Below are 26,087 nucleotides of genomic sequence, written 5' to 3'. Positions count from 1 at the left end.
ACTTTCCCTTTTATTTTATCCTGGCTATGAGAGGTGGGGGCGTTGCCCATTTCAGTACAATTGTGTAGAGTTTTGAATCTCTCTTCCTAATTACTGCATGCAAGGTATCAATTTTTATGTCCTAAAAATTGGAGCAAGAAGCATTTAAAAAGTACCAGGGATCATTATTCCGGTTCCATAGCTATTAGACCAACTCAGGTGGTCTATGATACCTGATATGACGATCTCAGGGACATCCAGAATGTTGCCAAATGAAGCGGTTTTACGGTGGCCCCGTTTGGGCTTGGAATAGGCTGCAAAAACACATATACACAGTATACATGCAAACAACCACAAATAGTAACACAGAAAATGATTAACTACAAAAACAGAATAATTCTCATATAATTATGTTAATAACATTTCATGCATGTGGGCATGCAGAACTATCTAACTATTCATCCATGCTTAGAAAAGGCATGATTACAGAGCAAACAACTAACAATACAAGAAGTTTCACACACTGGTTTTAATTAGCAAGGGAAAAAAAAGAGACACAGACAAAGCTGCAGGGTAATGAAGAAACTAAATTTCAAATGTGTTCACAGAAATAATCTATCTATGTGAAACCAATGATATGCGATGAGGGCAGGGGAGGGAAGGTAGGAAGGAAAAAGGAGTTAATAAGAAATAAGCTACCATATTTCTTTTAATTACACAAACACAGAAATATAGTTTCAAATTAGGTATTTTCCTGATGTGCACTATAAAGTAAAATTCAGTAATTAATAAATATAGAATCAAAGTATGCAATGTATATGCTTTCCTAATTATAAATACTTACACATATATCTAATAAACTGAAACTACGATTTCCAAAGTTTAGGATATATTCCTGCTAAACATGAAGGTTGTAAGAAGTTGTAGTATAAACCTTCAAACTAAGACAATTCACTAAAAATTTAAAATTATGTAAAATTCAAAGGATGTACAATAGTATTTGTCCTACATTTAGGCAGGGTAGGATAGGGTAATTTTAAAGTACATGGTTATCCTTAACCTAGCGAAATATCATTTCTATGAAGAATAATTATATTCTAATTCTTGACCAGAAAAATAACACCAGCATGAAACTATTATGACAACACTACTTTCTGTTTTAGGGTATAATCAATCCTGGGTAAAATATCTTGACAATCCCTGAACTGAAAAAGGTCCCCCCACCCAAAATGTGGGGGTATGTCTCTGTGGGCAGAGTTCATCAAGCCCATTCCACAATAATACTTTTGACTTATGGCTTGTCAGTGGTTGGTGACCTAAACGCAGCTTGATTGTTTCTACAAAGACTATTAGTTCCCTGCCAATCTCTCTTTTTCCTTCTTTCTTGGCAACAGAGCTCTGACTTTAATTAAGATAGCAATATTCCCAGATAAATGACCCCAGATCCCTTCTTCACTAGAAGCTATGTGTGAGCATCGGACCACTATGTTACTCTGGCCAATGACATCTTTGTGAAAATTGTTGTAGAAAGCTCCTTTAAAAAGGTTGGCTGCCCTTTCATCCTTCCCTGATTCTTCCTTCCTGCTGTCTGGAATGTAGAAGTGATGACTGAAATTATAATAACCATTTTGGACCATAAGGTAACCTTGAGAACAGAAGCTATATAACAGGCTAATAAAGGAGAGAGAAAGGAAGACCAGCTTCCTGATAATCACGGAGACTACCTCTAAACTTGTTTATGTATGAAAAACAAGGCTTATGTATTATGGACACTATTATTTTGGATACTCTGTTGTGTACCTAATGGAGTCTAGTACTAACTGAATCAGTTATCATGATGAATTGAAGACAAGTATATAGTAAGATGGTTCATCTGGACTACTTCTTTCTGAAAAGAGCTTTACATACAATAAGAATATTCTATTCAGAAAAAAAAAAAAATGGAAAGACCTAAAAAAATAAAACCTAGTTAGCTAAGTTAAAAAATATATATGTAAAAATACATGGAAAACACACAGTTATATGTATTCTAAGTTAAAAGACTAGAGGTAACTACACAAAAATATAGTGTTTATTTCTTAATAGGATAATTACATAGGTTTTTGTTTACATTTTCACATTCTCCACAAAAAAATGTGTTTACTTTTTGTAATCAGCTCCCCTCTACCATGGGAAAAATCAGGAGAAAAAAAAAACAAAACCAAAAAATCCCAAATTAAATAAGTATTAGTAAAATGAAACCTGGTTAGAAAAGAAAGTTGTCAGTTTACTTGGGTAATAAAATACATAATTGGTTTGGGCTGACTAGTTCTTCTGTGGTTAATAATTTTAATAACTGACAAAATGGAATTTAAATGCTAGTTTTTCAAGATCTAATACAATTATTACTCTCTTTTTATTTTATGATTAAATGAATTAACCACAACCAACTTAGCTATTTTTCCCACTAGAAGGAAGGAGAAGCACATAGTAAAGTTGAATCATAGCCAGATCCGGAATATACTTTTTAACTAACTTCAAAACAAATATTTGCTATTATCTAAGTTCAACACAAATATCTAGTAAAATCACTCAAAATCCCTATAAACATTCTGGAGTTGGCTATATTTCAATTTATCACTTAAGACTTTTAGCTCATGTTTGAACAGAAAGAATTATCTTTAATAAAATTTGTAATTGGGAAGACAGATTTTATAATCCAAAAAATTTATAAGCCATACTTTCCTCATTTGGAATTTGATATAAATATATAAGTTATTGCTAAAAGCTTAGGGAAAAAAAACCAAACAAACTCTGACAACCCCACTAAAACAACTGCAATTACTATGCCAAAAAAGATTATATACATTTCATTCCTCTTTGGACTTGTGGTTCCTTTTTACCTGTGGTGGCAGCGATCCTGGCTTCTATTTCAGACATGTCAGCACTCATCCTCTTGCCCTCGGAGGTTGGGGGCAAACTCTCCACACTGCTCCCACGGGAGGCTCCCAGGCTTAAACGTCCAGATTCACTCTGTTAAAATTATAGGTCATTTTGAATTACTTAAGTTGTTTAGATTTAGAAATCTTGGGCAGCATTGAAGGAGGAAGATTGCCAAGTGGGATTCTTAAGGATCCTCTACTTTTCTGAAGGAGGGAAATTTGAAGAAACAGGGAGCAACAGAAGAAGGAAAAGCAAGCTGAGATACTATCTTTATGAAAGGGCAGTCACTAGAGTTAGGAGTTAAATGCCCATTATTAGTTAAATTAAATGCTGCAAACAAGAACAAAAATTGCTCCTTAAAATAGTTTTAAGTCAACAATGTAATAAACATGAACAGCATGAAGACACATTTAGGACAACTCCTTTAAGTGGATGGTGCAGCCTAAATCTGTCCACTATACATTTTTAAGCACCAATCAATAAAGTGAGGGGGTCATCACAGGGATGGAGTTGTTGACTTGGCAGAGACAGCAGTCATCAAAGGAAAACAACTTGTTTGGTAGTAAATGGCAGGAGAAACTCATTATATCTCTCTTCTTAAGCTCATTTGTCTGCTTCAAGAAGAAGAGTCATGCTAGGCATGGTGGCACACATCTGTAATCCCAGCAGTTGGGGAGGCTGAGGCAGGAAGATTGTGAGTTCAAAGCCAGTCTCAGCAAAAGTAAGGTGCTAAGCAACTCAGTGAGACCCTGTCTCTAAATAAAATACAAAACAGGGCTGGGGATGTGGCTCAGTGGCTGAGTGTCCTGAATTCAATCCCTGCTACCCAAACCCCCTCCAATAAAAGAAGAATCTGTATTTATATAATAGAAGATGACAAATAATTAATTTCAGTTAGTTTAATGTTATGACAACTGGCAAGGTTACTATAAGTTTACTTTTAATAATGTAACAAACCTGTTGCTTTGCTTGATTTTTCAATAATTTTGATTCTAAGCGTTTAATAGTATCATTTGTAGCAGGAACTTGCTCCATATTAGTGTCACTTTTATTACTAGTATTTGTAGAAGCAATGTCCATGAATGAGCCTAGGAAAACAGAAACATTATGACCACAGGTTGAGAATACCACAAATGCTTCATTCAATAGCATGCAACCAAAGTACTTTTCTCGAGTGGCAAGACATGAATAAAAATAACACTTAAGGATAGTACAGAAAAGTGAGTCAAAATGCCTAATAATCTAGTAGTCAATAAGTTAAGGTTTACACTCTAAGTTAGTATAACTAAGGGCCATTAACCGAGATGGAAAAAACAAGAAGATGAGTAAGTTTAAATGAAGTAACAGGAACTCAGTTTCGAAAATGTTAAGTTTGAATTCTTATTAGATATCAAGCAAGTAGCTGGATATATCAATATAAATTTCAAGTATGGAATAAAGAAAAACATCAGTAAGTTGATGATATATAAAGCCCTGGTATTAGAACAGGTTATCAAGGAAATGGACATAACTAAATTGATTAGAGGCCTTGATATGATGACATTTGTAGGTTGAGGAGATAGGAATAAAAAGCAAAGAAAACAGAACAAAATGGCCAGAGACCTAAAATGAAACTCAGGCTAATGTAATGTCTTGGAGAAAATAAATGAAGAAAGTGATGGTAAGAAGAAGATGGTGCATGCCTGTAATCCTATCAACTCAGAAGGATGAGGCAGGAGGATCAAGAGTTCAAAGCCAGCCTCAGCAATTTAGCAAGGCCCTAAGCAACTCAGCAAGACCCTGTGTCTAAATAAAATATAAAAAGGGCTGGGGATGTGGCTCAGTGGTTAAGCATACCTGGGTTCAAACCCTAGTACCAAAAAAAAAAAAAGAAAAAGAGGAAAAAGGAGATAATAATAAAGTATATCAAATGAAAAATCACTCATTAAATCATTAAATTTAGTAATAGAAATAACTGGTCACCTTAACAAGAACAGTTCTGAAATAGTGGTATAATTGAAATCTGATTGGCATTGCTGTTAGATAAAATGGGATGAAAAAAGCTAGGAATTTCAAATATAGACCATATTTACTCTGGAAATGATCCTAGTAGAAAGGCTAAAATTGATAATACAACAGAGAGAATTTGGGGGAAGGGCAGATAGGATATAGGGCTTGAGCAGAAAGGTTTGCCTTTGGCTAGAAACTTGGATAGTTCAGCCACAGTAATGGGAGAAAACACAGAATACATATAGGTACAGATGCAGGTAAGTAGGTGAATCCTGGGGGAGCCTGTATAAGCTTTCTTCTGATTATTCCAGTTTCCTCAAAGAAATAGCAAACAAGGTTAGCTGAGAGTGAGATGTGGAGAGGAAGTGTTTGAAGTTTGAGAAAAGAGGTCAAAGTATGGACTAATAATAGTATAATTGTCCAGCAGTGCTACATATGCACTTGAGGACTATAAATATGTGCTATCTCCAGTCACCTTCAGCTGCACTGACATAGGCAAGGAGTAGCTAAGTGTCATATTTAATCAGGTTGATTTCACCACCCAAGAGTAAATTTCCAAGGGAGTATCCGAGTTTACTAGAATTAAGTGGAGGTATGAAGGAAAAAAAGAACCTAAGAGGTCTGAAGGTCAGTGAAAAGGTGGGAGGATCAAAGGACTCAAGGTCACAATATGGAAAGGAGGAGAGGGTTTGGGAGTAAAGGGAGAAGGTAATGATAGAATTCTAGAGAAGTTCACTTTAAAATTCAGAGCAATAAAATTAGACTTTGAGAATAATTAGCCAATCAGTAAAGAAAATTAAAATAAATAAAACTATTCTTGAGCACGGGAAAAGAACATTAAAAATATTTCAGTAAAAATGAAATTTAAGAGTAGGGTAAACATGTGTACATGTATATACTTACCTTGTAGATGTAATATGGTAACAAAAATGCAAAATATTTTGAGAAGTATAATATTTCTAAGTTAGAATGCTATTTCTGTATATATATATATATATATATATATATATATATATGCTATAGATGGACCTTATTTCACTCATTTATTTATATATGGTGCTGAGAATCGAACCCAGTGCCTCACACATGCTAGGCAAGTGCTCTACACTGAGCCACAACCCCAGCCCTCTACTATTTTTTGATTACCACAAACTACCATTTCTTATTACTACTTCATATTTTAGAAAATGAGGAACTTTCAACTAAAGCACAGCTTCTTAAATAAGAGTCTCTTAGAAAAATACCCAAAAGTAGGGCATTCATAAAGAAGAAACATGTTGTATACATTTACAATAATTTCTAATATTATTTGATCTATCAATATCTATGTAGAAACTATTTTTTCAAATTAAGAATGATATTCACAGCAATATAATAGTCAATCTTTAAATTATGTAAGAATTCCAAGACTTGGAAGCAGGTTTAATCTAGATACCTTCATGAAGAATGATGCACCTGGAATCTCAAATTGCAGCTGATCATAAGAAATGAAGGAATTAAAATGCAAATGCATCATTCATTCTTTCTTGATTATAATTCAAGGGGAAAAGATAGAAAAAAAATTAGGATATTATTCTTCCAATCTATCCATTTACCTGTACTAGTGGCAGAGTTGCTCTGTCCTTCATCTGAATACTGACAAGGATACTGTAATGGCTCATCTGCTCCTGGAAAGTACTATATATACAAAAAAAAAAAAAAAAAAAAAAATCACAATTTAAAATTTCTGTAACACAAATTAAATTCTGTTAAAGAGTACATCTGAATTATCTTGTGAGATCTGACTGTAGCATAGATGATGCTTTACTTTCCCTAAGGCATACTGAATTTGGAGAGGCCTAAGTTTCTGATTTGACAAAGATGATGATAATACAATCTTCTCCCTTCAAAATGTCAACTGTGGACAATGCCATGCACCTACCTAAGCCTCTAGTTTATATGAAGTCTAGACAGTCTTGAAGGAAATAACAATAAATATTTCTCTAGAGGAACATATGGAATAGAATAGTATTATTTCTCATAATTACATGAAACACATTTATGTTCCTTACATATTTACCAATGATGTAAACTTCCAAATTGTTGCAATGACTATTAGTTTGACAAGTGAGACTGCCATGACATAGAATAATTATCAGAATATTTTAAATATCAATAAGATAGGCTTGGATATCTTTTTATGAATTTGAGATATGATACTGAAATTATTCACTGGACCAAAAAAAAATAGAATTTAGGGGAAAAAAGAGAAAAGTATTCTCAAATTAGACAAATCACATATGAGCACAACCACAATTTAAAAAACTTATATGACTCAAGTTGTGGTTACTCAAGTAACCACAAAGACTAAGTTGCTTTCTTATACACATATCTTGAGGGCCGAGGTTTCTACAGGCAAATTTTAACCAGTTAGTTCATATGATGAACACGATGGTAAACTTTAGCCAATTAATTCAAGCTTCCTTGCCTAAGTTATTTTCAAAAGAAGACATTAATTCAATCTTTCACCACTTAGAAAAAAATCACTTAATTTGTATTTAAGGAAACTGCACAATCATCCTGCTGAACAAAGAAAGTGCTCTGAAATCCATACACTTTCATAAAGCATATGAAAATTTATTTCATGTATTTATTTAGTATTTGGGATTGAACCCAGGAGTGCGCTACCACTGAGATATAACTCCAGCCCTTTTAATCTTGAGACAAAACCTAATTTTCCCAGGCTGGCCTCAGACTTGGATCCTCCTGTTTCAGCCTTGTAAGAAGCTGGGATTACAGGTGTGTGCCACTATGCCCAGTAGTACATGAGCTTATAAAAATTAAAGTACTACTTGATGGTTTCTGTTAGTGTTCCAAAATCTAAAAGCCTAAGATGTAACAAATAATTCTAAAGTATTCAGTTTGCAGACCAGGAAAATTTGATCATCATTTTACAAGGGTTCTTCTAAACTAAAACATTCCATAAATTCTAGAAAAAAGCTTAATTTTTTACTGGCATGAGAAAACCTGAAAATATGCAACCAAAAACAAACAGTAAAAACCACTCAAATAAATATGCCTGGAGAGTACAACCTCTCTAGTGCCCTGCATAAATGATTAATTTTTTTGTGAAACTCTGTATCGAAAATTTAAAATGTAGGTAGGCATGTAATTAAGAGTCATAATATACCTAAATCTTGTGAAGGCTTTAAATATCATTTAATTCAGCTTCTCTCACATTACAGATGAGGCAACAGGCCTAGAAACAAACATACTGTCCACTAATGTAAGCACTATGAAGCAAGTCCAGAAACCTCACCTAGCCATTTTTCCGTTATAAAGAACTAAACTTTTTTTCTAAATTAATGTTTCCTTTTCTGATTACATGAGTAATATCTACCCTAACATGGAAAATACATAAAATAATTGTGCTCTTTACTTTAAAAATCTATTAAAACTGAGTATATATTAAATTCTCCCAACCCAAAGCCCCTCAAAAGAAGGATTATACCCGCATCAAGTGAGTCATTATTTTCACAATTTCCTCCATGGAAGGGCGCTGAGAAGGATCTTTAGACCAACAACGAGTCATCAGGCTTTCAATGGGCTTAGGTAAATTTTTGATCAGTGGTGGTCGAGTACCTATAATTGAAAATAAGAAGTGGGGGAAGAACATATTTATCAACAGAATGGAGCCAGCTTTTTATACACATTCTAAAACAATATTTATTTTACAGATCTTGTAATTTAAGGGTTGTATTTTGAATTAATGAAAAGTATTTGTTGGGCCCTCAGGTTAGCATTTAGTCTATCTATGTATATTTTCATAATAGGAAACTATGCCTTTAAAAAGGTAAAATAGATTGTTTACAACAAATTATGGCAATTCTAAGACTGAGAATTAACAATATTTGATTTGTAATAAACATTCTTTTAACAAATAACTAAGGCTTAAAAATTTCAAATGTGTTTAGAAAATCATCTTCCATATTCAAAAAGTGGTCACCTATGGTGTTATACTCACTGCTTCCTAATAAGCCTTTTGTGGGAGGCAGACCTTTTGACTACTATGAATCAATTATTTCACAAGTTGAAAACTGCCAAATTTTTAAAATTATCAAGCCTGTAACTTTATTACTAAGGTTTACACTTAAAGAAGGCCTCAAATATGCAATCATTGTAACTTAACCAATTAGTAAGTTAGTTTATTTCACTAATGTTCAATCATTTACTGACAATTAATGGTGAGGAAGAGAAAGTAAACTCTCTTGGTCAATGTTCTAACATTCTCTACAATGACAATAAAAGTAGCAACATTAAAGATGCTCCAGGAAACTGATTAAACAGCTAAAAGTAGTGCAATGGTGGTACAATGTGACAGTCTATAAATGACCTAAACGGGCAGACATTTGGTTTTATCACTTGTGAAGCAATGAATAAAAATGAATTAATTAGGATGGTTATAATCAATATAATGACTGAAACAACAGTGATGCTAAAGTTAGGAAGGTTAAATAATTTTCCTTCGTAGTTTATTTCTCAAGGCAAATGCAAAGTAACTTCATTAATGAATAAGATGCATTATAACATCATATGGGGAGAGAAACATCATTAGAAATATAAAAGAATCAAAGGATTACAAGAACGCTGAGTACATAAGTTAACATGACTCAAAAATATAAGCACTGGAGTCACAAAGATCTGGATTTGAATTCCTGCTCTACCACTTACTAATCTTGTGATGTTAGGCAAGTTATTTAACCTCTCTAGGCCTCCATTTGCTAATTTATAATATAAGAATGGGTGAGAACATAAAAAAAAAGGGTATGTGAAGTGCTTTGTGTTTTGCTTGTTTGTGCCTAAGTAAAATCTCTTATTATATGTTCTTGCTTTTTCTTCTTGGTGAAACCCTTGCCTCCCCAGGAGAAAAAGGATATACTTTTTCATTTATCATAACCATGTGAGATGAGATCTTTGTAATTTAATAAATTAACATTTATTTATGTAATTTTTTTTCTTTTCAGAGTCTAGTCTGATGATTTTCTGTCCCCTGGAGAGAGACAACAGGCTCTAGCTGTGTAGTGATGGTCCTTCCCAAATCAGTACACTAGCAAACATCCTCAGCTCCATGAGGAGGACAAGACTGATTTCTGCATTGCCCCACTAGAATCTGGAGTTGAGAATAGAGACTGGTAATAAGAAAGTAGTCTAGTAACAAAAAATTGCACATTTTAATGTTAGGGAAAGACATTTTTTATTCAGCTCTCCTTATTACAGTAACACTATTCCTTTTTAACAAGAATAATCTTCTAAGTAGAAAATAGAAAAAGTAAATTAAAGAAAATTTTATTTTCACGAACCGTTATGAACAGCCCACATAATTCGGAAAGCTGGGCCACCAATCTCATCAAAAGGTTTCCGACGTGTTATCACTTCCCAAAGAATAATACCCCAGCTGAAGACGTCACATTTTTCACTGTAATTGCTACCTAGAAAAAAAAAAAAAAAAAAATATATATATATATATATAAAAAATCTTGAAACTTTTTCCACATGAAATATAGAAACAACTACTTTCAGAATTTTCTGGGTACCTCAATATAAAACCAAGACAAGAGGCTGCCACATGTACAGTGAAAAAATTATTCTTTCTGAAGTACCTTAAATTTGTTCAACAACTACATTTTTTAATAAATTAAGGATCAACCATACACTAAACAATCTACTTTGGAAAGTTATTTTCTATCCTTTTAATCAAGAGGCCAAGTCATTTTTATATATACAGACTGATAATTTCTCTGGGGAAGAGTATGAAATATTTGTAAATTCCTTTCTGTAATTTTTCTTTTCTTTCTTTCTTTCTTTTCTTTTTTTTTTTTTTTTTTTTGTGGTACTGGGGATTGAATCTCCAGGGCCTTGTAAGTATAAAGCATGTGTTCTACCAATCAACTATACCCCGATCCCTGTAATTTTTTAATCTTAAAATTTCCCCCTATTCTCTAATGGGCTACATACACTACACTGCATGTTATCAGAGCAAAAGACATTTTAAATTTAGTGTTCTTTTCTCAATATATGGTGAGATAAAACTCTTAATTTGTAAACTTAAAAATAAGTTGTAAGTAATGGAAATTATGGCTAACCTATTTACAGGAACAGATTATAAACCAAAATTTACAGAACCACTATGGAATATGAATCTGCACAATAAATAGCCAAAAAACATACCTAAAACCAAACCAAAACAAATACCCACAAAACAACTTGTTATACGGATGAAACATTATTATACTGATAGATTTTCATGCTAAGTAGTAGGCTACAATGTAGTACTGCAATGATGTCACAATCTTATTTGGGGTACAGGTGCTGCCAGATGATACATCTTTCAGACATATAGAAATTTTACAGTCTAATAGACTAAGTTTTGTTTTCCTAAACAATTAATGGTAACTATTACTCTTCTATATGAACAAATATTTTGGCTCTCCTTATTACAGTAACACTGTTCCTTTTTAACATTATAGAAAGTTATTAAATACGCATTTTTTTAAAAAAATGCCAAATAATATCCATTCTGTGTATGAACCAGAAGATATTATTTAATTTTGTGTAATTCGATACTTGTTTGTCCACAAACAGCTCCACTCAAGTAAAAGCTACATAGCATTTTTTCTTTCTCTGGGGTGGCTAAAAAACAAAGAAACAAAATCTTAGCAAAAATAAAAGAAATAAACTATAGCCAGAATCAGATTACTTAATGCAAATTTTATGGGCATTCATACTTTCTAACATATAAACCAGATAGCTTGAGTTCAACTTCTCTCATTTAAAAGATAATTTAAATGTTTTTATATAGAAAATTAGTAATAGCCAGGCGCAGTGGCGCATGCCTGTAAACCCAGCAACTCAGGAGGCTGAGGCCCTAAGCAACTCAGGAAGAACTTGTCTCTAAATAAAATACAAAAACGGGCTGAGAATGTGGCTCAGTGCTTAAGCAACCCTGGGTTCAATCCCTGGTACCAAAAAGAAAAAAAAAAGAAAAAGAAAATTAGTATGTAAGGTCTGAACTACTCTTTTAGAACCTGAAAGTAAACATAAGCACCCTTTATTTTTAGTTCTTAGTATCAGATTTCTCTACCCAGTTATTTGCATTTTTTAAAGACATGCTCTTTGAAACTTTTAGCTGTTAATTTTTAATCGCTAGACAAAAGCACAGTTGATTATCATTTTTCCCAGCACTTCTATAAAGTATCTGTGAACACTGACTTAACACTGAATCACTACTTTTACAGAAAATATAGGGTTAAGGTTCCCTGATGTGTCTTATCACAAAATTTATAAACTAATCGATAAACAACTTAAACAACTTTCTGTGCTAAGTTTGCTTATTTAAAGAAACTTATTAACACGTAACACTGATTTACTAAAATTGAACTCTTAACTGTGAATCATGTCCAAATGAATGCTATCTAACACATGCATTTTCAGGTATTGTCTTACAAATTCACAGCCTTCTTGTCCCTGGGCATCATTAAAATTGGAAACCATTTTTAATAGCAAAAATCACCAATAAAATCATCTAAGTGGGGAAAATGTGGCTCTTAATAGATAACAAAATGGAGACCCATTTATATCATTTGTCAAACGAGAAGGTAGAAAATCAAGAATCAATAAATGGGATGGATTCAAACTAAAAAGTTTCTTCTCAACAAAAGAAACAATCTGTGAGGTGAACAGAGAGCCTACATCTTGGGAGCAAATTTTACCCCTCACACATCAGATAGAGCACGAATCTCTAGGGTATACAAAGAACTCAAAAAGCTAAACACCAAAAAACCAAATAACCTAATCGACAAATGGGACAAGGACTTGAACAGACACTTCTCAGAAAAGGATAATACAATGAATCAACAAATATATGAAAAAAGTTCACCATCTCTAGCAATTAGGGAAATGTAAATCAAAACAACTCTTAAGATTTCATCTCACTCCTGTCAGAATGGCAGCTATTATGAAAACAAACAACAATATAAGTGTTGGCGAGGATGTGGGGAAAAAGGTACACTCATACATTGCTGGTGGGACTGTAAATTGGTGCAGCCAATAGAAAAGCAGTATAGATTCCTTGGAATATTGGAAATGGAACCACCATTTGACCCAGCTATCCCTCTCCTCAGTCTATACCCAAAGGACTTAAAAATAGCATCCTACAGTGACATAGCCACATCAATGTTTATAGCAGCACAATTCACAATAGCTAAACTATGGAACCAACCTAGAATCCCTTCAGTAGATTAATGGATAAAGAAAATGTGGCATGTGTACACAATGGAATTTTACTCAGCAATAAAAGAGAATAAAATCATAGCATTTGTAGGTAAATTGTTGATGGAGTTGGAGAAGAGAATGCTAAGTGAAGTTAGTCAATCCCCCCAAAAACAAATGCCGAATGTTTTCTTTGATATAAGGAGGCTGATTCATAGTGGTGTAGGGAGGGGGAGCATGGGAGGAATAGACAAAGTCTAGATAGGGCAGAGGGGTGGAAGGGGAAGGGTGAGGGCAGGGGGTTAGAAATGATGGTGAAATGTGATGGACATCATTATCCAAAGTATATGTATGAAGACACGAATTGGTGTGAATATACTTTGTACACAACTAGAGATATGAAAAATTGTGCTCTATTTGTGTAATATGAATAGTAATGCAACCTGGTGTCATATATAAAAAATTCTTTTAAAAAATGCAAACCTGTATATACTAAGACAAGAGAATAAAGCAAGCATAGAAAACCAAAAAAAAAAAAAAAAAAAAAAAAGAAGGTGGAACTTCATCTAGTTTCAACTTACACTAGGAAGTATGTTGGGTGACTTAAAATGTGCACTGCTATACACATGGTATGTGAATAACAGAAACAGCACCCACCACAAGTGCTCATCTGGGGGTTACAAGTGAAGTGTAGTAACTAGGCAATTTTGTAATTATGGAATCTATGAACAATGAGGATTAGCTACACATGTGCTTGAATATGCATGAAAGATGCCAGACAATTTAAATTTTGCCATAAAATTGGGATCTAAGGCTATATTTTTAAAAGCCTTTTCAGACTTCTGTTTGTTCCTAAATTATATACTATGAAGAAATAAAACCATAGATACAGGGAAAATTTATATACACATATTCAATTCACATGGAGTAAGATAAATTATCAGTCATATCTTGTTTCTGTCATTGTACCTTCAAAAACTTCAGGTGCCATCCAAGCAGCACTTCCCTTGTTATTGGTCATGTGTGTCTGAATGTCACAGGCTGTACCAAAATCACAGATTTTTAGAACTGTCCCCCCTGCAACCAGCAGCAAGCTGTTTAAAAACAAAACAAAACAAAAAAACACAAAAAGTTATAAGACCAATATTTGATTCTACAATAAAAGAAGTGACATTTGTGAGGGTAAAAGGAGTTAAACAAAATAAATGTTATCATTAAACTTCTGTGAAATGTTATCTGGTCACTTTAAGAGCCAAAGAGTTCAGAGGAATATCAGTAAAAATTAACTGACCATAATCTAATGCTATCTTAGGGAGACTAACACACTCACATTTTGATGTCCTCATTTCTAGCTCCATAATCTGTCCTGACCACAATATTCCCTGGCCAAAATAAAGCAAGGGGTTTATAAAACTTCCAGCAGCTCAACATTATGGTATCTGGAAGTAGAAGTCCAATCATAATATGTATTATTATTTGAAAAATAATGACATCATATAATTAAAGTAAAATATACCAATACAAGAAAAAATAGTCTTTTAAATGTTTTCATTTTGAAGATATTTCTAAAAATGTTCAAACTACTTTTTTTTTTTTTGTCTAGAATATGTATGTGTGGGAAAACATGTAGATACAAATCTACTATGGTTAAAATAACCTATTGAAAGGTTTCCAGAAAATTTTCAGGACTTAAGATTCTCTAGGTGATATTATTACCCAATTATAATTATGAAGAGGCACTTAGGTATTGCTTTGGATGACAAATAAATAGAGATGGGTAATATAATTTATAAAAATCATACTATATTTATATTCAACAGTCATTAGAATATGGGAACTAATTTTAATTATAAATTTCATAAACTTTGTATATATAATTTTATACTTAAGTTCTAATTGGAGAGATTTAGAATCATTTTTTTTCATTTCATTGTGACTAAGATAGCCATCTCTATAACACCAAAAATACTCCCATGATAATTCAAATGGAAAAAAAAATGCTTAATGCAATTTACCTCTATACTCAATTCAACAACAAAAAAACCTCCCCAACTTATTGTTCTTGTTAGAATTCTTATTACCCTTTACTCAAGGCAATACAAATACTCTGTAACTGGTTTCCTTATTTTATCCTGGTAAAAATCTATATATCCAAGTAATTTTTACAAATGACATTTATAATTTGTACTCCTTTTCTCATAAGTCTTCAATAATCTACCAACCCTGAACATGACATTCAAGGCTCAATGAAATCTGAATTTAAATCTTGTGGGCTTACTGTCACAAAGTTAAGACTGAAAGCACATTGTAGTTTCTGAGGTACATGTGAACGAACTTGCAAAGGATAAATAAAATAAAAGAGGGACACAGTTCAACGTGACACTATGTAAAACTCCTCACCAAATCATCAAGGGTCCCTTCTTTATGTGCTACTCTGGGAACTGTTCTTAATCAGAGAAGCTGTTGGTTTTCCACTGACAATAAGACTTAGCAGGTGTGTGTACATTCAATTGTATATGAAAGCGTAGCCATTCCACAAAATTCCCTTTCCCTAGTACATTATAGGAAATCAATTCTAATTCTAAAGTCTGACTAGTATACTGGGTGCCCCAAAGATGATTTGTAATACTATAGGATGAATCAACTAAAGAGATGCTGAAGGGAAATGAAGGACCCAGACCTAACTTCTTGTAAATATTAGTGGCATTTACTAGCAAAAGAAGAATCCTTTGGATTTTATTAGGATATTTCTGGGCAGTCATGCCAGGCTTATGAAGTAAAATCTAAAATTTATGGGATATATTGTTGAAGGATATTAGGGTCACTGGTTAAACTATTTGATTAATGCAATATAAAAGATGTTAGAAAATGTAAATAACTTCCTTGTGTAAGATATTTCTTTATATATATTATTCAGTAACCAGTCATTTGTTCCAAAACCAAAACACATCCTAATAGAGATGAAAAAGGACACTGTTGGGTGTTGCATCTGATGGTTTTGGCTCCTTCAGGAAAAAAAATATTTTGTGCCTTATGCTTACCTAAACCCTTTGAATCATTAGTCATGTATTACTGTGAGAGCTATGATTCTCAAAAGCCTGTTTTAAGCATTCAACTCTGTGTTAATAGAGCGGGGGTGGGGGGAGGACTAAATATCAGTAAGGAAAAAAGGGGCTAAGTGATTTCTTTTTCACCGATCAAGACAGATAACTAAGACATGGGAGACACATGAAAAAATAAAAATGTCATGAATTTAGAGCGTAAACATTATTTTACCAGGGATATGGGAAAACAGAATTCATTTTAAGTGTGGAAGTAGAAGGCACACTTGCACCAACAACAATTTCAAGATTTAGAACTATGTAGAGTACATCAGATTAAACATGAGAGTGATGAATTATAACAGAAGGGATGCTTTAATGTTTTAAGCCAGTATCAAGAAAATGAAATAAATGAAGACTATACTGTTACAATGTGACTGATTTCCTAAGAGAAATTTCATGTGGAGGGAAGAAGATATGTGGAGATGCTCTTAGTCTTTCATAGGTGAGTACAGAAGGAAAAAAACTTAAGACAAAAAAAAATAATACATTTCATGTATATTTTCTTTAATTGAATATCTAGACAAATGAAAAAATCCAAAAGTTTTAGCCTTTTAAAGTTATTTAAGGAATTTTATTCAAATTCTTTCAAAATCCCAGGATTCTTGATATGGAAAAATATGGAATAATTTTAATTTCTACCCAGATGCCAGAAATTCCTTTTGCATTCCTCTGAAAGGACAAGTAATACCACTGTAAATTTTTGTGAAATGTCTACTGTGTGTGAACACTGTGCTCATTGTTAGGAATACAGAGGAACAATATGTCAAATTTGTCTTTGCTCTTGAAATATGTCTAGGAGTAATATTATATACTGCATACACAAAATGAGATCAATAGGCTAACAGACTCTAGAAGTCTGATAATCTAAGGCAGGAGTTATTAAAGATAAAAATCTCCCCAAAGACAACATTCTAAAATATAACCTTAGATAAATGACTAAATGATGAAGAAATGAGTAAATATTCTTGACTCTGCTAAAAGGGAAGAGAAAAAAGAAACTCATGGTCAACAACTACCTTGAATTAGGGAATAGGCAAAGAGTGGAGAGAGACAGGGAGGGAAGTGTTACATTATTAGAACTTACTTTGGAGGTTTCAGGTCCCTGTGAATTAGAGCTTTGGGTTGCATGCTGTGTAGATAAGCCACTCCTTGGGAACACTGTAAACACCAACTCATTGCATGGGCGGCAGTGTAATATGGCAATGGTTCAGCACCATGAAGCACTGCAAAACAAAGGCACAAACTAAAAAGAACTTTATTGCATATAACCAAAGACACAATGTGAATGCAAGCTCTTTCAGAACACATGATCAGGTATTTTTCTACACCTGTTCCTATTATTAGTCCTGCTCTCAATTTTCTTCTAAATAAAAAAGATGGAAATATGTAATAATTTTGAGTGGATAACAGCCATAAATACCTAACATTTAATAGGATTTCAATTTAATGTTATTTGTACATCCAAATTAATATACATTACATACTTTTTCAAATTAATAGTCACACAGAAATGTAAATAACAAGCAGTGTTAGTCACACTACAATAAAATAGATGCACAGAAATAGTACAAAACTAAGATGGGCATATCAAGATATTTATAATTATACTGTCTATAATAACTAAAAACCAGTACTTCAACCAAATAAAACAATGAAGTTCTAGATAACCCATTAACAATGAAGGAAACATAGACAGTAAATATAAAGTACAAATTTATATAAAATGTTAATTTAAAAATCAATGTAACTATTTTATAAGTATAATCAATTTGAAAATTGGTAGACTTAGAATTCTAAATCTCACACACTAATGTAGCATCTTATCTTTTCATTTTTAATCTTTAAGAGTTTTTTTAAATGACTTACTTTTGGAACTGTGATGGTAAACTGTGAAGAACATTAAATAACTTACAGTTTGTATTACAAGTTTTCAAATTATTTTAATCTACCAGATAAAGACAGGTCTAATGACACTCACCATTATATAAAGAGCCTCCTTCAGCATATTCCATCACAAGACACACCTAAAGGAAACACGCCAAAAGAATTAACTGGATTTATATAGCATCTTAGAGCCCTGGAAAACTAAATTCAACCTCTTGATTTTATAGGTACATTAAAAATTATTATTTTGGTCTTTATCATGTGTGCTAAACTAAGAAATGAAGGGGTGATATCTATGACTTAAACACTTTGTCTTCTATGTGTCCTCTAAGAGTGGAGATGAATATGAAAATATAATCACAAAATATTTTGGTGACTTTCTCTAGTACTAATAAGTAGATGAGGTTAATAGATAAGGCCACCTAAAACAACTCCTCTAATATACTGTTTCACTAAAAGACTAGAAACATATCAAATACACAAAGTACAACTGTTTTTTTCAGAAATATACCTAAGAGAGTAGATCAAAATAATTTCATGTACTACATATTTGCATACATCTGTCATGTCATTTCTTCTAGACAAGATGACAATGAAAAAGTGACAAACTTACTGGATTCAAGCAAGCTCCATACAACTTTACAATATTAGGATGGTTCACACGGGATAACTGCCGAAGCTATAACAAATTAAGAATATTTTTAAAAAGTGATAGTTTTTGAGGTGTTAATTTCACAACATTATTAAATGTGATGGTCATACAAACTATTTGTTTAAACCATTCAACAATTACTATTTACCATGTAGCAAGCTCTGTGGTCTCAGGCACTGAAAATACCAAGTGCCGACCTAGAATGGCACAGAATAGTTTGGCACTCCAGTAGTTTAGCTGGGAAGACAGGCAGATAAACAAATACTTGTAAACAATGTGCAGAGTGCTATAACAAGAGTTATGAAGAATGCATGAGCACACAGAAGAAACAAATCCTGCCAAGAAATGTTAGGACATCATCTCAGAGACGGCAGTGAGCCGAGTTATCCAAGCCAGAGGCCACTCTACTTTTGTCATCCCTGTCTTTGCAGCCACTGCTGATCTTAGAGTCTACCTACTCCCATGTGGCCCAGTTTTATTTGATATTATATAATCATCACAACACTGCAAGGAAGGTAATATCCTTTCTGTTTTAAAGACAAGACCTTAAAGTGAAGGCCTAGAAATCCTACAGATTGAACTTTGGTCTATCTGACTTATAATGTGTACTCTTTCTGTACATTTGTCTCTAGTTCCACCATTTATCTCTTAAAATAATCCCCTCCTATCCATTCTCACTCTCTTAGTAATTCCAACCTGAATTGCTGCAGTAATTACTCTAGCTACCTCCTAGCCAGTTTCCCTACTTCCAGTTTTAATCTTCAACGATCCAATAATTCACACTGATGTTTATGAGGGTTTGGCTGTACTCATTTCTTTTGTTCCACATCTAAACTTCTATAAATCCATCAAGTCCCAAGTTTTCAATTCTGTGAATATTTTAGGGAAGTTGTCACATGTGCATTAAGGTAGGTTGAAAATCATAACCTAGAGCATACATGTGTGTATATATACATACATATATATATACTCTTAATATTATAGTTACCATATTTAATATCATTATAATATATATTATTACTATATTTAAGTTTCTATAAGTGTTTCACATCTAGGAAGATGTGACAAAATGGGTTAATGTATCCTTTCCACAAAACTGCTTCTTGGTCTCTTCTCCATTTGCCTTTCTATTCTGCCTTTAACCTTTTGCACTATTACCTACATTATGCTCCGGCTTATATTAAGTCCACTGAAGTCTCTAAATCTTTTTACTATATGCTACTAGAAAGCTTTGTCTCTCTACAGTCAACATTTACAGATTTGGGGTCCTAATTGAAAAACTAACATGACTCTTTACTATATTTATCATAAATATGTACTTATATTTTATTCTAGTAAGATTCAGACAGCAGATTATTTAAGCACTTATCCCATTTCCCCCCTAAGATGGTAAAGGCCTTTTTTAAGGTATAAACTCAAAAGGATGGAAAGAATGTGAAATGAGAAAACAGAAGCACACATTTTTGGAAGCTAGAAAGCTAATGACTAGCAATAACAGACATAATAGATCTAAAAGAGCTGAAAACTGCAATTAGAAAAACATTAAGAAAGAATCAACCAGACTGTTTTCATAAAACCTCCAAGAGATTGAGTGGTAGTACCAGATACCTATGCAAATGAGCCAGTAAACGGGGATAGGGAAGAAGTCGTGGAAAATTAGATCCCCAATTTCCTCCCCTAACCTCCAATAGCTCAATGACTATCTCAGGGCATCCAAACAGAAGACTAGAGGCTAATTCTTTAGGGACAGTACAACAAATAGCTTCTGGATTAGGGGACACTAAACACCAAAGTGGGTGTCTCTTGGAAGCAGAAAATTTAGATGGGAGAAGCTATAGGGGATTATAGTTTCTTATTATACAGTCTTAGAGAACAACTGGACTCTTTAAATTACATGTGTGTACAAGTTTATTTAAAAATTTTCCCATGCTATTATGATCTTTTGGACTTTTGATTCCTAGCATTTAACACACATGCATCCCATCCATCTTTGTGACACTGTCATTGCAACAGTATATGATGACTGTATCTAACTATAAACAAAAAATTGGGACTAAGGTAAGGCTGAGTCTAGATTCCTAGAGCACACTATTAAAGATCATCTTCCTTTAATAATTAAACCAATCATCAGTGTTTCTCATTTCACCCAGTCAATTATAAATCACTTCATCATATCACAATTAAATTCTAATTTCTTTAAAATTAAAGGCATGTGGTGGTACATGCCTATAATCCCAGCGACTAGGGAGCCTGAGTCAGGGGAATTGCTAAATATGAGGCCAGCCTAAGCAACTGAGACCCTGTCTCAAAATAAAAATTAAAAAGGGCTGAGGATGTTGAAAAGCACGCTTGGGTTCAATCCCCAAATACTGACAACAAAATGAAACAAAGCTTATTTTTCCATGTTATACATTAAAAGAAAGAAAAGTAAGTATATTTCGAAATTCTGATTAAATGAGAACAGATATAAATTCAGAAGCTTTATAAGGTAAAGGTCACTAATCCATTGGCAAATGAGATTAAAAGTGTAAAGCACTGATTTAATCAAATACTGTGATCTATATACAAAATAATACAAAGTTAATATAATAAGGAATAAATCTAATAATATAATGACCTCATGATTACCAAACTTGCCTTCATCATCCAATCTGTGAAAGAACAGAACTGTAAATTTTCATGCTAAATCAGGAAAAACTAAATTTGAAGTTATTTTTCCTTAAAATAATCTCATTTGAATTTCTAAAAATATTAAGAATGAATGCATAAATTTCTTTTAATTTTCAATAATGAGAAAATATTTTTTTTCTATTTCAAAATTAAAATAACATGCCTTAAAATAGATGAGATACTATTTTAATTCAGGGATGAATTCATTTAAATTTTAAGTTTATCCCTAATTTAAAATCAGAATTAAAAGTGTGAATGAAAAAATATTTCTATGGTACTACCTTTGGTTCAACCAAATTGATGTTCATGTATACAGAGAAATGACAATTGAAAAATGATGCCTTTGATAATATTAAATTCACAGAGTATCTCAGGTGAAGGATTACACAACAGAAATAAAATCTCAACTTACCTCTACAATAAAAGCTTTCCTCTCAGATTCACTTTCTATTTGTTTAATAGCAACATCTTTTGCTCTCCACTTAGCTTTGCAAACTACTCCAAATGCTCCTCTTCCAACAACCTAAATGAAAAGAAAAACCCAAAAGAATCAGAAGCAAATAGATTCAGTTCAAATAAACACTGGAGACAATCAAATCTGATTAAGAAAATTTTAGAAATCATCCATATCTGGATTTGCCACTGGGTAAGAAGTGATTTTGATTAAAGTAAAGAGATAATAAAATGTACTGTTTCAATCTGTAAAATAGATTGTACTGTTTCAATGGTCTAGACACCCCTTCATTTTCAAATAAAATCAAAAGCAACAAACCAAAACATTATTTGAAGGCATAAACAATGTAAAGCATCTATTAATTATAGAAAAAAATTGAAATAGGCAAGATGAATGAACAGAAGATGGTTCAGAAAAATAAAAAGCAGAAACATAATAATTATAATAAATGTTTTAAGCTATTGTATTTAAAAGCAAAAAATAGCTTTGAGTAATTAAGTAAGGATAATGAATAAAAGAAAGGATAAAAAATATAATTAAAGATGCAATATTGAAAGATGGACAAAATGCAGTATTACCTATACAATAGAATATTATTCATCAGGAAAGAAACAAACTACTGATACATACAACACCACACATGAACCTCAAAAATACCATACTACTAAAAAAAAAAATACTAAGGGCTGGGGTTGTGGCTCAGTGGTAGAGCACTCGCCTAGCATATGCAAGGCCCTGGGTTCGAAGTGTCCAACTACAACTAAAAAATAAGTATTAAAAAAATTATACTAAGTGAAAAAAGCCAGTCCACATATCAGATTCCATTTGTATGCAATGCCCAGGAAAGAAAAATTTATAGTGTTATAAAGTAGATCAGTAGTTGCTTAGTTCTGAAGGTGAAAACTGGAATTAATGTAGCAAGTATCCTGCAAAGATGATGAAATATTATAACTGATTTACTGTAATGGTGACCAACTGGGTAAATTTGCAAGTCACTGAACTGTAACATTTCAAGAGGGTGAATTTTATAATATGTAAAATATATCTCATTTTTAAAAATTAAAAATGATCAGCTGTGTATCGTATCACTGTCTGAAACTAACAGATATCACATGGGTCCATCACTTTGTCAAATTGTTTTATTTTTATTTGAAATTTTCCATACTATAAAAATAACAATGGAATAAAACAAAATAAAAATTAGCTTTTATACCTGTTAGAACAACTCTCTATATAGCATATATTTTCTATGTAGACAGTGAGCTCCATGCTTTACATACATCACCTTATTTACACATCCATAGAAGGCAAGTACTAATGCTATCCTCATTTTACAGAAATTAGATTTAAATTAAATTTATAGATTTTATAATAAGTTAGATTTATAGATTTAAAGAAGTAAATTGACTTCCCAAGGATATGCAGCAAACAAATGGTACAGTGCAGTTTAATGCCAGGCAGTCTAATACTAGAATGGTAGCAATCCTAATTTGTAACACACATAATGTCCTCCATATGCCAGACAGCAGTTATGTCTTCTCTTGGAGGAATTTTCACTTTAGGGAAACTTACATAAAACTCTTCTATAACAAAGCTGACTATAGCTAGGATGATCAGATGATTTATTATCTACATAGGGACACTTTGTAGGGGGCATTAATAATGACTATACCAGACAAGGAAGAGTTGAACATGCCTGTAATACCAGTCACTCCTTGATTTGCTGAGGCAGAAGGATATCAAGTATGAAGCCCGCTTCAGCTTTAGTGAGACCCTATCACAAAATAAAAAATAAAAAAGGACAGGGGATGTAGCTTAGAGGTCGAGTACCCCTGGGTTTAATTCCTGTACAGAATATAACAACAACAACAACTATTCCAGGACAGTAATTGTAATCGGGAATGTATGGACACTCTAGCCATGGCTCAAATTATACTTCATAAATCATTTATGTATAAAGCCACCCAAATGGTCAACCTCTGCTGAATGTTTACCTCGTGCCAGATATTCTTCTACGTGCTTCATGCACTAACATGTTTCATTCTGCTTCATTTTAAAGGTAAGAAAATCAGGTCACATGATTACAAGATCAGATAGTCACACAGTATTCAGAGAAGTCAGGATCTGAAGCATAGAGCATATATTTTTCAACATGCTCTATATGCAACTTTGCCTTAAGGAAACAAGGATGCCTCTAGGCAAAATTACAAATTAGGCCAATACTTCTGGTGGCCAGTCCTTCCTTTGGTAACTTTCTCTTTTATGCTTTGTAACTCTGGACCTCAGGGTCCTCCAGCTGCTTAGGCACTTGGTCTCTTCCAAACCTCTAGTAAGAGAAAGAAACTAACATGAATCATTTGCATATCATCTAGTTACTTTACTATGAATGGGTAGTGGTTACCAGGCACCATTAAAATAATGAAAAGAGCATGCCCAGGGGCTGGGGTTGTAGTGTGCCTGCCTAGCACATATGAGGCACTGGGTTTGATCCTCAGAACCACATAAAAAGAAATAAATAAAATATTTGGGGTTGGGGTTGCGGCTCAAATGTAGAGGGCTTGCCTAACATGTGTGAGGCACAGGGTTTGATCCTCAGCACCACATAAAAATAAATAAAATAAAGGTATTGTGTCCATCTACAACTAAAAATATTAAAAAAAAAAAAAAAAAAAAAAAAAAGAGAATGCCCAGGCTCTGGAACCTAATAGCCTTGAATTTGCACGTAGTCTCTATTTATTAGGTCTTAATACTGGGCAAGTTAATGTCCTCGAGCTTCTGTTTTTCTTAACAGTAAAACAGAGATGCTTACAATTTTCTCAGTAAATAACGATAGGGTCCACAAATGAAAATTAGGCATTTGTATAATTACTACAAAAGAACAGTAAGTGCTTAGGGTTGGGTGTGAATCAGTGAACAGAGCTGTAGTACTCAAATTTTCTCTCACAGTAAATTAATATGGATAGTAAACAGGGCCTAAAAGTTTTTCAACTTTATGGCCACATCAGACTAAGAAGCTATGCACAGAAACCAGTCTAACTATAAACTAATGATTATAAAGTAATTTAATGTATTCTTCAACCATATATTACAATATATCAAAGCAACTGGTACTTAGTAGGACTCCCTTTCATTTTTCTATTCTGAGGAATGTTCACACAGGGATTTCAAACATCACCTCTATCTGTGGATCATGCATCCCCTTCTCAAAAAAATTGTGTAGGGTATATATGACCAGTTGTGATCCACAAGTGCCACCTAGTGATGAGATGATATCTAACTCCGAGCTTTCAACTTAAAATTATGGGAACAAACAGTGGGCAAATGAGGACATAATAAATTTTTCCCTTTTGCTCAAGAAAGCAATTTTCCAGAACACCCTGAAATATAAAACAGGCACATTCATGATGAGAGCCTATGGCTTCAAGAAAACTCCGTTCTCATTATAGTTTTAAGATATTTTATAAGCAGAATGAAATAATAGGATCTAAAGGCAAGATGTCCAAGGCTGTACACATACATAGATATGACAGAAATAACTGCAATGAATTAAAAGGAGTAAGGCTATAAGCACAAAGTCAATGCTTGAGAATTAAATTTCTATGTATCAAAAATGACTTCTTTCCCCCCAACAGTATAAATATAGATATATTTGGGGTAAAAAGAAAAAGAATTTGTAAACAACAGACCACTATCTTCATGGGATAAAAGGAAGGTACAGAAAAATTCAAGACTAAACAACAGTAGTATTTCTTTTTAAAATACTTAACAGCTGAAGAGAACCAAAACTCAGAGTCCATGATGGAGGTTAAAGACTTCACCCCCAATCTGACCTGTTCCAGAAAAGGCTTAGGAATTCAAAGGCAGAAAAAACTTATATTGGCCTCACCTACTCCTCACTTAGACCCCCAATAGGAGGCAGCCTCACAGAATGTCTTGCAAACAAGAGAAGACACAAATGAGTAAGAATAGTGGCAAAAGAGATAAGACAGAGGGAGGCTATATCCCAAGCTCCCCTGGCCCCAGAACATGAAAGTGATCAGGAAAAACTGACAAAAGAGGTAACTGACAAAAAAGGTAACTGACAAAGAGTCTTCTGACAATGGGAAGGAAGCTATTATAGGGCAGAGTGTTAGGACTTACATTAGAGGCTGTTGAATGAAAGACTGCTCAAAAAAAGGGGGGCTTA

General features: G+C 33.2%; 1 protein-coding gene across 2 annotated transcripts in view; it reads right to left on the bottom strand.

Moving 5' to 3' along the window:
• The window catches only part of Map3k7 (mitogen-activated protein kinase kinase kinase 7), a 62,864-nt gene that overhangs the window by 25,725 nt on the left and 11,052 nt on the right, over window positions 1-26,087 (bottom strand). The window contains exons 2-12 of one of the 2 annotated variants that reach the window (XM_046431255.2): window positions 21,860-21,970; window positions 18,739-18,804; window positions 18,220-18,265; window positions 17,326-17,464; window positions 14,107-14,231; window positions 10,230-10,358; window positions 8,381-8,511; window positions 6,486-6,567; window positions 3,859-3,989; window positions 2,862-2,991; window positions 213-293 (exon numbers count right to left, since the gene is read on the bottom strand). In XM_046431255.2, the coding sequence (XP_046287211.1) occupies window positions 213-293; window positions 2,862-2,991; window positions 3,859-3,989; window positions 6,486-6,567; window positions 8,381-8,511; window positions 10,230-10,358; window positions 14,107-14,231; window positions 17,326-17,464; window positions 18,220-18,265; window positions 18,739-18,804; window positions 21,860-21,970 (1,171 nt within the window). The remainder of the gene's footprint in view (window positions 1-212; window positions 294-2,861; window positions 2,992-3,858; window positions 3,990-6,485; window positions 6,568-8,380; window positions 8,512-10,229; window positions 10,359-14,106; window positions 14,232-17,325; window positions 17,465-18,219; window positions 18,266-18,738; window positions 18,805-21,859; window positions 21,971-26,087) is intronic. The other variant, XM_046431262.2, reaches the window with a different exon arrangement.

The sequence above is a fragment of the Marmota monax genome, unplaced genomic scaffold (genome assembly GCF_021218885.2).
Source record: "Marmota monax isolate L192 unplaced genomic scaffold, Marmota_monax_Labrador192_F-V1.1 WCK01_AAM20220418_F8-fsc00013, whole genome shotgun sequence".
Lineage (NCBI taxonomy): Eukaryota > Metazoa > Chordata > Mammalia > Rodentia > Sciuridae > Marmota > Marmota monax.
Note: the sequence above shows the minus strand (reverse complement) of the source record. Positions and strands in the feature narration are given on the sequence as shown.